Source organism: Scyliorhinus canicula, chromosome 11, assembly GCF_902713615.1.
Source record: "Scyliorhinus canicula chromosome 11, sScyCan1.1, whole genome shotgun sequence".
NCBI lineage: Eukaryota > Metazoa > Chordata > Chondrichthyes > Carcharhiniformes > Scyliorhinidae > Scyliorhinus > Scyliorhinus canicula.
The window spans coordinates 30,617,669-30,632,761 of NC_052156.1; the positions used below are offsets into that span (position 1 = coordinate 30,617,669).

Consider the following 15,093-nt stretch of genomic DNA (forward strand, 5'->3'; position numbering starts at 1 on the left):
AGAGGGGTGGTGCTTGACTGACTTAATTGGTACTTTTTTAATGCAAATGTCACAGCAAATCGAAAACTTCAGTGGGTTTGACACATGTGCACTTCGGAAGATGTCTTCTCAGCTACCATTTAATGAGACACGTTGCAACAATTAAGACTGATGTTATTAAAGGGAATGTAACTGCATTAATAGAGAGACAATACTGCAAACAGATGCTTTTCAGATTGGGAGAATGTGGTTATATGGTGTGCCTCAGAGGCTTGTGCAGACATTCCCTTTGTTTGTATGCATAATTTGACATGGGTAAAAGAGCAGCAAAGTTGAAGTTTGCTGATATCAAATAAGGGGTACAGCAAACTGAGTAAGAATTGAGGAAGACAGAAAGCAGTGGAATGGGCATATATTTACTGATGACATTCAGTGGGGAGATCTGGGGAAAGAAAGGAGCAAATTAATGGAACTATACATTTTAATGGTAGGATGTGGATAAACTGAGTTGCGCTAGAAATATAGCAATCTTTAACAATTAGAGGGAAGGTAGGAAAGTCCTTCCTTCCTTTCCACCCACCTATTTGTCCTTTCATTCAGCGATTCACAGCTTTATTTTTCAACCAGCTTCAATATTTGTTTTTGATTTTGTCTTTTACCTTGGGCCAAGTACGGCCAGGAAATCATGGCCTGCAATAATTCCTGTCGGATACCAGGCCAGTATCTCACTAACACATTGGGTGTGAGATATTTCTGAATTAGCGAGACAAGCAACATTTAAATTAGCTTATTAGCACCTTAGCTACCCGTTGTCCCTTAGTCCTTTTTGTTAACTTGCATGAATGTACTATGATCTTTGATAGAATCATTAGTGAAAGGTTATTTCCACCTGTTGGCAACAAGTGACATAAACAAGAGGTTATCACTCAAAGAATGAAGAAAGAAGTTGATAGAACTTTTTTTTTCAGTGTTATGAGCATTTTGGTCACTTCAAGTAAAGTATTAATGACGCACGGACCATAATGTGATTTTAAAAGGGAGTTGGTAAGTGTTTGAAAAGGAAATACATCGAAGAATATGAAGGACGTGATCTAGGATTGGGATAGCTAGCTGTAGTCAAAATAACCAGGTTGTTTGCTCTCATTTCTATGATTCTACAATTTCTATGCTTGGATGACATTCCAAAATAAATGTGACCTTTTTGAATTAGATAACTTTCCTTTGTTTGTTTTTGATTATAGTATTGCCTTTGCATGCAGCCTTCGAGCCTCTCAAACAGTACTTCAAAATCTGTGTCAGCAATACCTGAATGTGTCTAGCATCCAAAAGTAGGATTAGGCATGACCTAATATATATCAATATACATCAAAATAGGAGGTTATTCATGAAGGCCCCGACTTCTCAACCCTGCCCTTCGCTAAGGTGTGGTGATCCTCGGGTTAAACCACCACCAGTCAGCTCTCCCCCTCAAAAGGGAAAGCAGCCGATGGTCATCTGGGACTTTGGCGACTTGATCTTTACATCAAAGTCTAGTTACAAATTTCAATCAATTTCAACATCAAAAGAATTAAAATGTTTACTATTTTCTATAGTTGACGTTAATGATTCCACATTCACACTTATTGCCTAACTTGAGCACATGTGAGAATCATACTCACTAAATTTATTTTATTACAGAGGTTAAAGGATGTAATTATACATTGATGCGTTTCAGAAGTTACACAGGTGTGGCAGGATGTGCACTATTATATGTGCTTTCCTGGTGTTCAGTTCCAGATTTTGCAGACACTGAGCTGGATATTCGACAAGCAGATTTATAGGCCTTACTTGCTTGGCTTCTAGTTGTAGTCAAGAACTGGGAGGTTGGGTAGCAAAATACCACTAATCTGTGCCCTTGAGTAAAGGGGAAGTAACAAATTTTCATGTGAATGTGCTTCCCGACTCGTCGCCCAAAACAATTAGAGGGACCAGAATTTTTATTGTAACAACTTACATTTTTTTTTAAATTAAGGGGCAATTTAGCGTGGCCACTCCATGTACCCTGCACATCTTTAGGTTCTGGGGGTGAGATCCACGCAGACACGGGGGAGAATGTACAAACTCCACAGACAGTGGCCCGGTGCCTGGATTGAACCTGGCTCTTTGGCGTCGTGAGACAGCAGTGCTAACCATTGTGCCGCCTGAATAACTTACATTTATATAGAGACTTTAACATAGTAAAACATCTCATGGTGCTTCACAGGGACTTTAGCAAAGTCATAAAAATTAAGGCAGAGTAACCAAAAGCCTGGCCAAAGAAATAAATTTTAAAGAGCATCTTACAGGAGGAGGAGAGCAAGGTAGAGAAGGGGGGGAGGTTGAGGGAGGAAGTTCCAAAGCTAGAGTCCAGGCAGCTGAAAGCATCGCCGCTAATGGTGGAGCAATTGCAATCTGATGTTCAGGTGGCCAGAATTGGAGGACGCCAGAGATTTCAGAGGGTTGCAGGACTGAGGAAATTACAGAGATATATAATGGTCATTTTCTGCTTGGAATGTTTTTTTTCTTGTTCAGCAGTTGTCCTCGGTGAACTCTTGTAACTTGATGATTTTACAGCTTTTATTGCTTTGTTTTCTTTCAGAACTTGCGTCCGCATAACTTCCATCCTAAGACCCTTCACCATCTCAACCACGTGTATAGTTCTTCCTAGTTTCAGTTGGCCAGTTTGGGATTCAAGGGCTCTTGTCTGGTGGAAACTGGGGTGGGGGGTGACAGTTGCAACCCCTTATACTGGGCTATACTTTCCGATTCCCACCCAATTTAATCCCACAAGCCTCTCCCCACTCTGTCCCCTTCCATACTCTTCTCAATCCCTCTCCCATTCATTACTCATTATTGGCATCAGCCACGCCCTTTTCTGCACCTCCTCCCAATTAGGGACCTACTTTTCTGCTCGAGATGGGCTATTCTTAATGTTGGTTTAATAAAACTTTTATTATAAGGTCAACAAACCCTGACTGACATCTAATGATGTATTGCCTTGTCTTTGTGTTCATTTTTCACTTAAATAAAATTTGCTTTGGATTCTTTACTCTTCCACCAGTTAAACTGAGGTGCATTAAGAGTTGTGACATTTTTTCATAAAATAATTCCCGTAGCTATTTGTGTTTCCTTTTGATAAAAACGCATGATTCTTAACTTTGTGTCAGTATTGGGTTTACCCATGTCATTACCATGGAAATGTTGCGCGAGGCATTTCCTTTACTGGACATGATGGACCATGATAGGAAACCTGCATTGGCGGTGAGTGTCAGTTTTACTTTAACGTCTTTGCTTCAGCTTATCAATGATCACTGCACTTGAGCAAAGTGCCTTTTTGCTCTGAAGGTGTAACAAGAGTTTTTTCTTCCTAGAACCTCAATTCCCTTTTCAGTCTTATTAGACCATAAGACATAGGAGCAGAATTAGGCCACTTGGCCCATTGAGTCTGCTCCGCCATTCAATCATGGCTGATATTTTCTCATCCCCATTCTCCTGCCTTCTCCCCATAGCCCCTGATCCCCTTATTAATCAAGATGATTGGGAGAATTCAGTGCAGATTCCTCTCTCTGCTAACTGTATTTGCTCAGACTTGCCAATATTAGCAGCCAACCACTTTAAGAGTACTGCTATAAATATATTCACACTTTTTCCTTTGTTTCATGTTTTTGAGGCAATGAAACACCTTGATAACTGGTAAAGGTCAGACTGTAAATGTTTAGCAATCTGTGTTGTATTACTGTCTGGTAGTCATTCCTTACTTTGTGCAACTTTTTATTTGTTTTATTTCCAATCTGCATAATGTTTCAAAATGAATAAGGCACTTAGTTAATTCCATACATTTTTCATGGTACTCCTTTCGCAGTGTCTCATAATAAAAATCTTATAAAGTTGCAATGTGCTAAGCAACGCTTTGTTGTAAAAGCTATTTTTACAAAACAATTTAAAGTCTTTTGAGCACAATACCTTTAATTTTAATTGCAATAATTTTGTAATATCTACTAATGATAATGGAGCAACAACGGGATTGGTGCGTATATACATTGCTTTTAAATGTGCGTATATACATTGCTTTTAAATGTGCGTATGTACATTGGTTTTAAACTTTAGGTTTGCTCACATAAATACTGAGGTTTGGTCACAGACTGAAATAAAACTCTTTACTATTGTACGTGAAATAGTATCAGAACCAATGTGCATGCTGCTCCAGTGTACATTTTGCAGCTGAGTTTGTTAGCCTTCTCGCAAAGTTCCCATGGAAATACAAAGAAAAACCTGGAGAAGAATAAAGCTTTAGGTTTTTTGATTAACAGAGATTCTACATTGTACTGAAATCTTGAAATTTAATGTTCTGAATTTTCTGGTGACTGTAGCTGATATTTTTGCATTTCTATGACTTATACAGTAGCTTTCTCTGATTCAGTTGGTAAATATAATGAGCTATAGAGACCAACAGATTCTCTAATTCAAACACTAATATATGATCCTTCTTGAAATGTGTACTTGTGAGACTTGGGTGACGTATGTGCTGTGATGCCCTCTAACTAAATAGTCCCCCTATGCTCACTGTACACTCGGAATATGCAATTGAGCAAGTTAGTGAAGACTAGTTGGTAGTTGCATAAACTGTGTCTCTATGAACTATCACCTGCTTTCTTTCAAATAACGTGTTAAATCCAGGTATTCTTTGGGCGGACGTAACCGACCCTATGGCACCTTTTGCAATAATAGTAAGGAATTCTCCCAGGGGGCTGGTTTAGCACACTGGGCTAAATCGCTCGCTTTTAAGGCAGACCGAGGCAGGCCAGCAGCACGGTTCAATTCCCGTTCCAGCCTCCCCGAACAGGTGCCGGAATGTGGCGGCTAGGGGCTTTTCACAGTAACTTCATTGAAGCCTACTCGTGACAATAAGCGATTTTCATTTCATTTCATTTCAGTATCAGGCTTCCTGAAATGTTACTGTATTTGAGCCACTCAAAATGCCAGGGCAGTTTCATTATGGCACCATTAATGTTTATATAATTAAACACCTCTCTACATAAAGGTTTTGATGACAGCCAAGCCAAACACTTGACAAGCTATTAAAGCCTGAAAGTCTACAGAAATACTGGGTTTAGGTTTTATGTAGCTTATTTGCTCCAATTATATTGAGTTGAAGGAAAAATAGGTAATTGCATCTAGGGCATTATCCACTGTTATTTACATCTTTTGGAATTGCAATGAATCTTAGCACTGTATCATCACCCAGTTGCTGGTTTCTATCTAGTTGGTTTCTGTCCAGTAAATCTGCAGATGAGAATAATTGAACTAACAGTAATTCTTGGCTCTAAATCTGTTTTTTCTTACCTAACTTTTCTAATCTCCTCGCAGTCAAGTGCCACTCTGCATCCTCTTCTGATCTGACTCACTGCACTCCAGTTCCAATATCAGTGCAGAGTCACTGTGCAGCACCTTAGAGTTGCATTTCAAAAGTCCTCTAAAACTTTCGAACCCAGTTTCAAAACCTACCTCTTCAATTGCATCTTTACTCAGTTTCCCTAACTCTTCATCCATGTCCCGGCTTCAGCTTCGCAAACACTGTGACCTTTCAAAATTTTAACTCCCTGGCACTGTTTTAAACTGCTGCCCCAGTTCAAATAAAATCGAAACATGTGATGACTACCAATATGATTGCAATACTTTACCCATTGTAATTGACTGTTGAAAATATATTTTCTAAAGGTTGGGGGGGGGGGGGGGGGGTGCGGACGATGACTATGTTTGTTTATTTAATTTAAATTTATTTTGAAGTTCTTTTGTTGTTCATTGGGGTTGGGGGGGTGGGGGATGGGATACATGCGTCGATACGGTCTGGGGGTGGTACGGTTATTATGGGTTATTTTGTTGCATTTCATTGTTTGTCGTTATGTTTTATATTTTCTGTAAAAAAAAATATATTTTCTTATGAAAAGCTGGAGTGTTATCTTCAGTCCTTAAGTAACATTAAGCTTTTAACACTGGAATTCTCTATTTTACAGTCACCTAAACCTGTGAAGTTTCCTAACATTGAAGGTAACTGAAACATACATTTCTCTGTTTGTGTTAAATGGCAGTTGTCTTAAAGTTCAATTCTATCCTGACTGCAATATTAGTCAGGCAGTTTGACACTACCCTGATACTGCAGTTACAAAAGCCGAAATACAGCAACAGGGCCCAACCTGACACCAGAATGAAGCTGTGTTCAAATCCCCGGAGGACAGAGTCATGCTGTCAGAACCGTTTGAGCTTGACATCTTATTTACAGTCTAAGTTTAGAATTACTTTGCACCAAGCTAAACTTGAGTAGAATGCACCCCGTAAGGTAACAAGTCTATTCTGCTGGTACTAAAGGAATGGTTTAAGAAGAGACAGTCCTGGAATACTATAGGCCAGGTATTCCCAAACTAGGATCCGCAGACCCCCTGGGGGGGGTGGGGTCTGTGAAAGATCTCCAGGGGATATGCGAAGCCAGCAATCGGCACGTGACCGGCAACAGCGGTTCGAACGTGCAACATTTAAAGCGAATTCAAGAAATATATGGCTCAATCGGAGCAAGGCCTCTTGTAGCACCGGATGCTGATTGGCTGCGGCCTCAGGAAAGGAGCGGGTGGGGTTTGGGCCTCGGAAAAGGAGCGCGAATGGGTTTTGTGCCTCGGAGAGCGGTGAGTGTGTCTGTTCTTGTATGAGGATGTGAGTGTGTTTGTGCATAAAGGTGAGTGAGAGTGTGTGTGTGTGTTTGTGGGGTGGTGAGTGGGTGGGGTGAGTGTTTGTGGGGTGGGGTAGGATGAGTGTGTGTGTGGGGGAGGGGGGGGGGAAGGGGGGAACACATGTGTGTATGAGAGAGATGCATTTGTGCAATATTAGAATCCGGTTTCCAACGTCATTCCTCTTATTAAAATTGACAAAAGATAACATTTTTAATTTTTTTAACCAGTGAATATTTAATTATTATCAGAATATTATATGCATATATAGTGGTAGAAAAGGCTTGTTTACATTTGATTTATTTCTGGTGCGTACACCTATTTCATGGCAAAAAAAGGAGCATCGACATTCTAAGAATGTTTCCAAGCCTGCGCCGACCATGCTGCCTGTCTAACCTAAAACCTTCTACACCTCCGGAGTCCATATCCCCCTGTTCCCATCCTCGTCATGTGTTTGTCAAAACGCCCCTTAAACGTCACGATCATCCCTGCTTCCACCACTTGCTCCGGCAGCAAGTTCCAGGCATCCACTACCCTCCATATAAAAAAAACTTTCTTCGCACATCTCCTCTAAACTTTGCCCCTCGCACCTTAAACCTATGCCCTCTAGTAAGTGACTCTTCCACCCTGGGAAAAAGCTTCTGACTATCCACTTTGTCCATGCCTCTCATAATTTTGTAGACTTCTATCAGGTCGCCCCTCAACCTCTGTCATTCCAGAGGTTGTTCAAGTTTATTCAACCTCTCTTCATAGCTAATGCCCTCCATACCAGGCAACATCTTCTGTACCCACTCCAAAGCCTCCACATGTTTTGGGCGCTCTCTCTTGAGCGAAACAAGGCCGGTGAATAGTGGGAGAGGCCGAAAATGAAAACCGCATCAGGCGCCAAACAGTTTGCGATGCAACCGGCCGGCTCCCGTAGGTGAAATTGGGATCTCGCCGTCCCGTGGCAAGAAACCAATTATCACCATTTAAGCACTATTTCCATAGAATTTCCATATCCAACGGCCTCCTGTCATTCATCGGCCTCCCCTGCAAGTGGTCATGCTTGAGAGGCGGCGATTAGTACTCCTTTTTAAAAAGGTGAACCTGGCAGAAGGGCTTGTGTGGGGAACTGAGGAGGTGAGTAGCCATCTTTGCTCACAGGCAAAGAGCCCGGGGTGTGATTGTTTGCTGCCCCAGTACTCGGCGGGGAGTTGGGTGATTCTCGGCTGGGGATGGGGTCCCTCCACAGGGGTGGGCCATCATTGGGAGGTGGGGGGGCAACCACTCACAGCACCACCATGCCAACCCCTGGATCATGTGCACCCGTTCCAGGGGCAACCCTTGTCCCTGCCCGTCTGCCCAACCGACCACCCAGAACCCCCACTGACTGCCGAGGCCTCTGGCCGTGCGCCTGAGGCTTTTGCTAATATGGAATTGGCAATCGTGGTTAAGTGAGCACTTCACAGGGCAGCACGGTGGCGCAGTGGTTAGCACTGCTGCCTCACAGCGCTGAGGTCCCAGGTTTGATCCCGGCTCTGGGTCACTGTCTGTGTGGAGTTTGCACATTCTCCTCGTGTTTGCGTGGGTTTAACCCAACAACCCAAAGATGCGCAGGCGAGGTGGATTGGCCACACTAAATTGCCCCTTAATTGGGAAAAATGAATTGGGTAATCCAAATTTATATTTAAAAAAAATAAATAAGTGAGCACTTCACACAAACACAAGTGGATCCCGTGGGTGGGCGGGCCATGTAGCATGTGGGGGTCATTGCCTCGCATCCCAATCACACCTTGCTGCCTGGACACTGTGGCAGACCACTGCGGGAGGCAATACCACACATGCAGCAGCCAACATCCAAACATTCAGGGACACTGCTCTGGGGACATGTCCAAAGCCAGAGGGTGGGTGAATACCATGGGGCGGGGACCAGCACCCGTTCCATGTGACATTATGAGCGAGTGTCCAGGGTGCAGGATCTGTGGTCCGGTGAGAGGGGCCCGCTGTGGCCGGGTGTGCGTGGACAGGACATTTAGGGTGGGGGGTGATGGGGAGTCATTTGGGGAATTGAGGGTCCCAGGGTGGGAGCCACCGCTGTCTGCCAGTCTAACACCCTCTCCCAATGCCTTAAAGATATCGAATGCTATGGCAGGGATATTGGACCCAGAACTTTTCCTGGTGATGTTGCTACTAAGCCGGGCAGCCAGACCCCAGAGACGGTGGCAGCAGCAGCGTCTGCAGATGCTCGAGGTGTCGGACAGGTACCAGACACCGCCCCAAATTCTGAGCAATCAGGCCAGGGAGAGACCCAGAGGAGAAGTCCCACGACGGCCCAGGGTGTACAGGCGCCGCTGGTCCTTTCAACAAATGTCGGACAGCACGTGCCGCAGGAGGTTCCGCTTCAATAAGGAGACAGTGCAGCACCGGCGCCACGCCCCTCTGGACTTGGCACCACGTGGCGGAGGAGGACACCTGCCCTCGGTGGCTGCCAAGGTCACCGCAGTTCTGAACGTTTACGCCTCAGGATCATTCCAGAGCTCGAGCAGGACCTGTATGGCATCTCGTAGGCCACAGCCACAGGTATATCCGGCAGATTACGGATGCCCTGTTTGTCCAAACAACATCACCTTTGACATGGACCAAGCTTAGCAAGTTGCCCGGGCAGCAGGTTTCTCCTCCATCATCAGGTTGCCCCAGGTCCAGGGGTAATATATGCCACGTATGTTGCCCTGCGCTCACTGGACCATCTGGGAGTGTCCTACGTTAACAGAAATGGGTTCCACTCCCTGCACATACAGCTCGTGTGCAACCACCAGATGAAGATCACGCACATGTGTTCACGCTTCCCGGGGAGTGTCCACGATAGCTACATCCTGGGGCAGTCGGTCATTCCCGGCCTCTTCGAGGAGCATCCCAGGATGGGTGGCTGACTATTCGGGATAAGGGGTACCTGCTGAGGACTTCAGTAATGATGGCAGTACGGAGGCCAGAGACCAAAGCGGAGACCCGGTACTGCCATTGAGTGGTGCATCGGACTCCACAAAATGTGATTCCGATGCCTCAACCGTTCCGGTGGTGCAGTACACCGGCTGGTGAGTCACCTGCTTTGTGGTAGTCTGCTCTGCCCTCCATAACCTCGCACAGCAGTGGGGCGACGAGCTGGAGGTTGGTGATGAGGAACATGTGGCCACCTCAGAGGAGGATTAGGATGATGAGATGGCGCTGGACCAGCTGGGGCTGGAGGACGAGGCCGGGGAGGAAACGGAGATCCAGCCGGAGGCTTTAGTGCAGGTGTCAGCGGCAAGAGTCCGGCAAGCGCAGAGGGCTCATACTCGCCCGATTCACATATGGCGTGGCCTAGCCCGTCACCACCCCCTCCCATTTACCACCTTACCAGGGTCTGTGTCACATCATTCCAGGGTGCTGGGACTGTATCGCCACCGTCAGCCGGTCACTGCCCAAGGCTAACCAGTAGAGAGATGAACACCAGTGCTCCTCAATCTATTGTCATAGTCTGATCCCTGCCTGTCTGCAGAGTACCTGTCCACACGCATCATCTGCATGCAGTGTGCTGAGGGAGGGAGAGATACCTGGAGAGATGGGCCATGGGTTCGGAGGTCGGCCCGCATTGCGGAAGAAAGTGATAGAGGCATCATACAGGCAGTGCACAAGGTTGTTTATTCTGTGTAACAATTTCCCCCACTCCCGATTGTGCCACCCCCTACCTACCCCCCATCCCGTCTCCCCTCCCCCAATGCCCTCCGTGATCCTCGATGTGCTTTGCATTCCTAGCTCTACCGTTACATCTAGGTGTGTCCCCACTGTTTTCAGTGTTTGTTGTCTTGCCTGTTATTTCTGTTGCGCATGCTAATGTTTTATTTTGGGAGTTTTAATATGGGCATGCGAATATTTGCACTGAATCTACCGGCTTATGTCATTTGCAGGGACTGCTATACACAAAAGTACAGAAACCAGTGGTTCAAGTGGAGGTTCTAAATATCTCATTTGAAGCTGTGCTGTTCTCTTAAAATAAAATATTCATAGAGGTACTGGAGCGGTTCGGGCTTGGAACAGGGTTCACCGCTTGGGTAAAGCTCCTGTACAACGCACCCATGGCGAGTGTACAGACCAACAATACCAACTCCCAATACTTCCAGCTGCACAGGGGCACCAGACAAGGATGCCCACTGTCCCCGCTGCTGTTCGCACTAGCAATTGAACCGCTAGCAATCGCGCTCAGGGCAGCAAAAAATTGGAGGGGGATCCGAAGGGGAGGTAGAGAGCACAGAGTCTCACTCTATGCGGATGATCTGCTCCTCTATATCTCGGACCCACAAAGCAGCATGGACGGAATCATCGCGCTCCTGAAAGAGTTTGGAGCCTTCTCGGGCTACAAACTCAACATGAGCAAAAGTGAGATCTTCCCAGTACACCCGCAAGGGGGGGGGGGGGGGGCAGCACTAAAGGGGCTGCCGTTCAATCAAGCCCGACATAAATTCCGCTACCTGGGGATCCAAATAGCCCATGACTGGAAAGGGATCCACAAATGGAACCTCACCAGCCTGACGGAGGAAGTTAAAAAGGACCTGCAAAGATGGAACACACTCCCGCTCTCCCTCGCGGGGAGAGTTCAGACGATCAAAATGAACGTACTGCCCAGGTTCCTCTTCCTGTTTAGATCCATTCCGATCTACATCCCCAAGGCCTTTTTCAAAGCGCTGGACAAACTCATCATGGCGTTCGTATGGGGGGGTAAAAATGCTAGGATCCCAAAGAAGGTCTTACAAAAAACAAAAACCAGGGGAGGGTTAGCCCTCCCGAATCTACAATTCTACCACTGGGCAGCAACAGCCGAGCGAGTAAGGGGATGGATCCAGGAGCCAGAGGCTGAGTGGGTGCGTGCGGAGGAGGCCTCCTGCATGGGAACCTCCCTCCGGGCCCTCGCCACGGCAGCACTCCCATCCCCACCCAAAAAACACTCCAGCAGCCCAGTGGTGACAGCCACCCTCCAATCCTGGAACCAACTGCGGCAGCAACTTGGCCTGACCAAAATGTCGAACAGGGCTCCCATCTGCAACAACCATAGGTTCACACCAGCACTGACTGACGCCACCTTCAAAAGGTGGAGGCAGGACGGGGGGACACTGACAGTCAGGGACCTATACACGGACGACAGGATCGCAACACTGGACGAACTGACAGAGAAGTTTCAGCTAGCTGGGGGGAACGAGCTACGGTACCTGCAGCTCAAAAACTTCCTACGAAAGGAGACAAGGACGTACCCACAACCGCCACGACAGACACTACTGGAAGACCTACTGGACGCAAGTATCCTAGAGAAAGGGAACTGTAGTGACATGTATGACCGACTGGTAGATAGGGACGACACCGTACTGGACGCAACAAGAAGGAAATGGGAGGACGACCTGGGGATGGAGATAGGGTGGGGACTCTGGAGCGAAGCACTGCATAGGGTCAACTCCACCTCCATGTGCGCAAGGCTCAGCCTGACGCAACTAAAAGTGGTACATAGAGCCCACTTAACAAGAACCCGTATGAGTAGGTTCTTCCCGGAGGTGGAAGACAGATGTGAACGGTGCCAAAGAGGCCCGGCCAACCACGCCCACATGTTCTGGTCTTGCCCCAGACTCGTGGAGTACTGGACAGCCTTCTTCGAGGTTATGTCCAAAGTGGTGGGAGTGCGGGTGGAGCCATGCCCGATAGTGGCGGTCTTCGGGGTTTCAGAACAGCCAGATCTATTCCTGGGGAGGAGGGCGGACGCCCTTGCCTTTGCCTCCCTGATCGCCCGCCGTAGAATCCTGTTTGGCTGGCGGTCAGCAGCACCGCCCAGAGCTGCGGACTGGCTGTCCGACCTCTCGGAATCTCTCCAAATGGAGAAAATCAAATTTGCCATCCGAGGGTCGGACGACGGCTTCCACAGAACGTGGGAGCCATTCATGCAACTGTTCCGGGACCTATTTGTGGCCAATGTACAAGAGGAAGAATAGTCGGGGGAAGGTAGTGGGAGGGGCTACAGGTTCGGTACGGGGGTTCGATGGCTAGCTAAGGCCCAAAACCAAACTAAATAAACATGTTGGGGGGGGGGGGGGGGCGGGCGCAGTTACTACTACGAAGATGCTTACCTGTAAATATGTATGTTAATTTTTGCGTGTTTGTTTGTTGTTTTTTTTTTTGTTCTTTTTCTCTCCTAACAATTTGTAATTTGTTTAATATAAAATATGAAAACTGAATAAAAACATTTATAAAAAAAAAAAAAAAAAATATTCACCAATTCAATTTTTAAAGGGTAGATATGGGAGATGGTATCCTATTCTGTCAGTATTACATTTCAGAAATGTCTTTGCATTTGATTTGCTCACCTCCACTCTGAGACTCTTTCTCCACCTAGTGGCTGACCCATAGAAGGACATGACCAAAAGTCATAATTGCTGATCTCTGGGCTCTTCATGATATTTTGATTTGCTACAGCCTTCAACATGTTTCACACATGCCTTTTTTTCTCTGAGTATAGCCTGAATTTGATCTGGGGGAGATTGTCAATTGAAGGTGCAGATATGCATTGGTGCACAGTAGTGACCACAACGAATTGAGCTCCGTTGTACTGCCTCCAATCGAAAACCTTTTCTTAAACGTGACTCAGCGTTTTGTTCTATTTCCAATTTGCCTAAATGAACGTTTTCTTCCCTCCTACACTTTTGTTTTCAGCGATTATCCTGTTTTGTGAGCCTATGCAATGGGAAACGCATCTTCAGCTGATTATTGATGTGCTCTTGACTGCTGGAAACCCAGACTGCGTTCCTCGGCAGTTGCTTTACCCTCATATTCCTGTAGTGGCTTGTAACATGGACCTGATGTGGGTAGCAGAGGGGAAGACTCCAAGGTATGATGAGACATCCACATCAGATTAAACAATTAAAGGTAGATCTAATTCAGAGCGTGATGAACCAAAGCAGGTCCTAATTCAGATGAATTCCAAATCTGAAGGTTAATTCTGAGCCGTAATGTGGCGACTTACCAAATGAGAGTGCTGATCACAATAGTCCTATAATATTACCGCCCCTGCGCTGGCACCTGTTCTAATCTAAGGTACCAAGTTTGGAGTCTTACCTTGCCAAGTACTATGTTTTTGCGAATTTCAACTCTGCAGTATACAGTCCTGACAGGATCATTGATTGCAGTAATAGATGTCAATACTTATGTTCAGACTTTCTGGAGATATGTCACTGGGTTCATTTCTCATGGGCTAAATTTTAGGCATTGATTTATGCAGGGGTGAAGGGGAGGGAAAAGTAAGTGGAAAGTATTTGATATGTTTCAAATGTTTTGCAATGGAAAACTCTAGCAGGACAAATAGTCTGAGGAAGCACTTCACTTCTTTCTGGCAATCTTCCTTATGGGAATTCTGTTAGTGTCTTTAAATGGAAGTGGGGGATGAAACGTGCTTAAAGTCATGTTTAAGATGCCATGACTTTCTCATCTTTCTATTTAGCCTCAGCTAAAATGGCAGCTGAGAATGTTTTATCCAGAACTTGGGAGGGCTGTAAAGCTGGGGGGAGGAGGCAGGGGGAATATGAAATGTTTGCGGCTAGATTTACAAGCTGGACTCGAACATTCTTATATTCTGTGAGAATTGAGTTAATAATTGGAATAGATGGCTGTCTAGTGCGGTGAGTCGTTATTCAGCTGATTCTTTAAAAATATAAATCCGACTTCGGGGATTAGTGGATGAGAATCAATAGGATCACTACAGTGCAGAAAAGGCCATTTAGCCCATCAAGTCTGCATTGACCCTCTGAAAGAGCACCCTACCACTGCCCAGGCCCCCATACTATCTCCATGACCCCAACTTATCTTTGGACACTAAGGAGCAATTTAGCATGGCCAATCCACCTAACCTACACATCTTTGGACTGTAAGAGCAAACCGGAGCACCCACAGGAAATCCACACTGACACGGGGAGAATATCTAAAATCCGCACTGTCTCCCAAGGTCGGAATCAAACCTCTGTTCCTGGTACTGTGAGGCAGCAGTGCTAGTCACTGTGCCACCATGGGGTTATGGCCATGAGGCCTGGGGAAGGGGATGGAAATAGGCAGACCCCAGCATCAGCTGTTGAAAGCCCCCCACAGGCAGGAATGCAGGCAATGAAGGCTGTGTGCCATTGATGGCATGCCTGTCTGCCCTCACCACAATTTCATAGGTGTTGGCGGATGGGCAATTAGGGGCTTCACCCCACATTGACAACTGGCCTCTTCCTCCTGAAGCTCTGATTTAATGGGTAGCAGGAGAGATCGGTGCTCAATGTGCGACCCAGCATATAGAAGAATAGTAATATTAACGGCTATGGGAATAAATCAGGGAACCGCGACTGTG

General features: G+C 46.1%; 1 protein-coding gene across 2 annotated transcripts in view; it reads left to right on the forward strand.

The window, feature by feature from the left end:
• The window catches only part of zgc:77375 (uncharacterized protein LOC402927 homolog), a 65,458-nt gene that overhangs the window by 41,801 nt on the left and 8,564 nt on the right, over nucleotides 1-15,093 (forward strand). For both annotated transcript variants that reach the window (XM_038812701.1, XM_038812702.1), the window contains exons 4-6: nucleotides 3,165-3,258; nucleotides 6,012-6,045; nucleotides 13,425-13,599. In XM_038812701.1, the coding sequence (XP_038668629.1) occupies nucleotides 3,165-3,258; nucleotides 6,012-6,045; nucleotides 13,425-13,599 (303 nt within the window). The remainder of the gene's footprint in view (nucleotides 1-3,164; nucleotides 3,259-6,011; nucleotides 6,046-13,424; nucleotides 13,600-15,093) is intronic.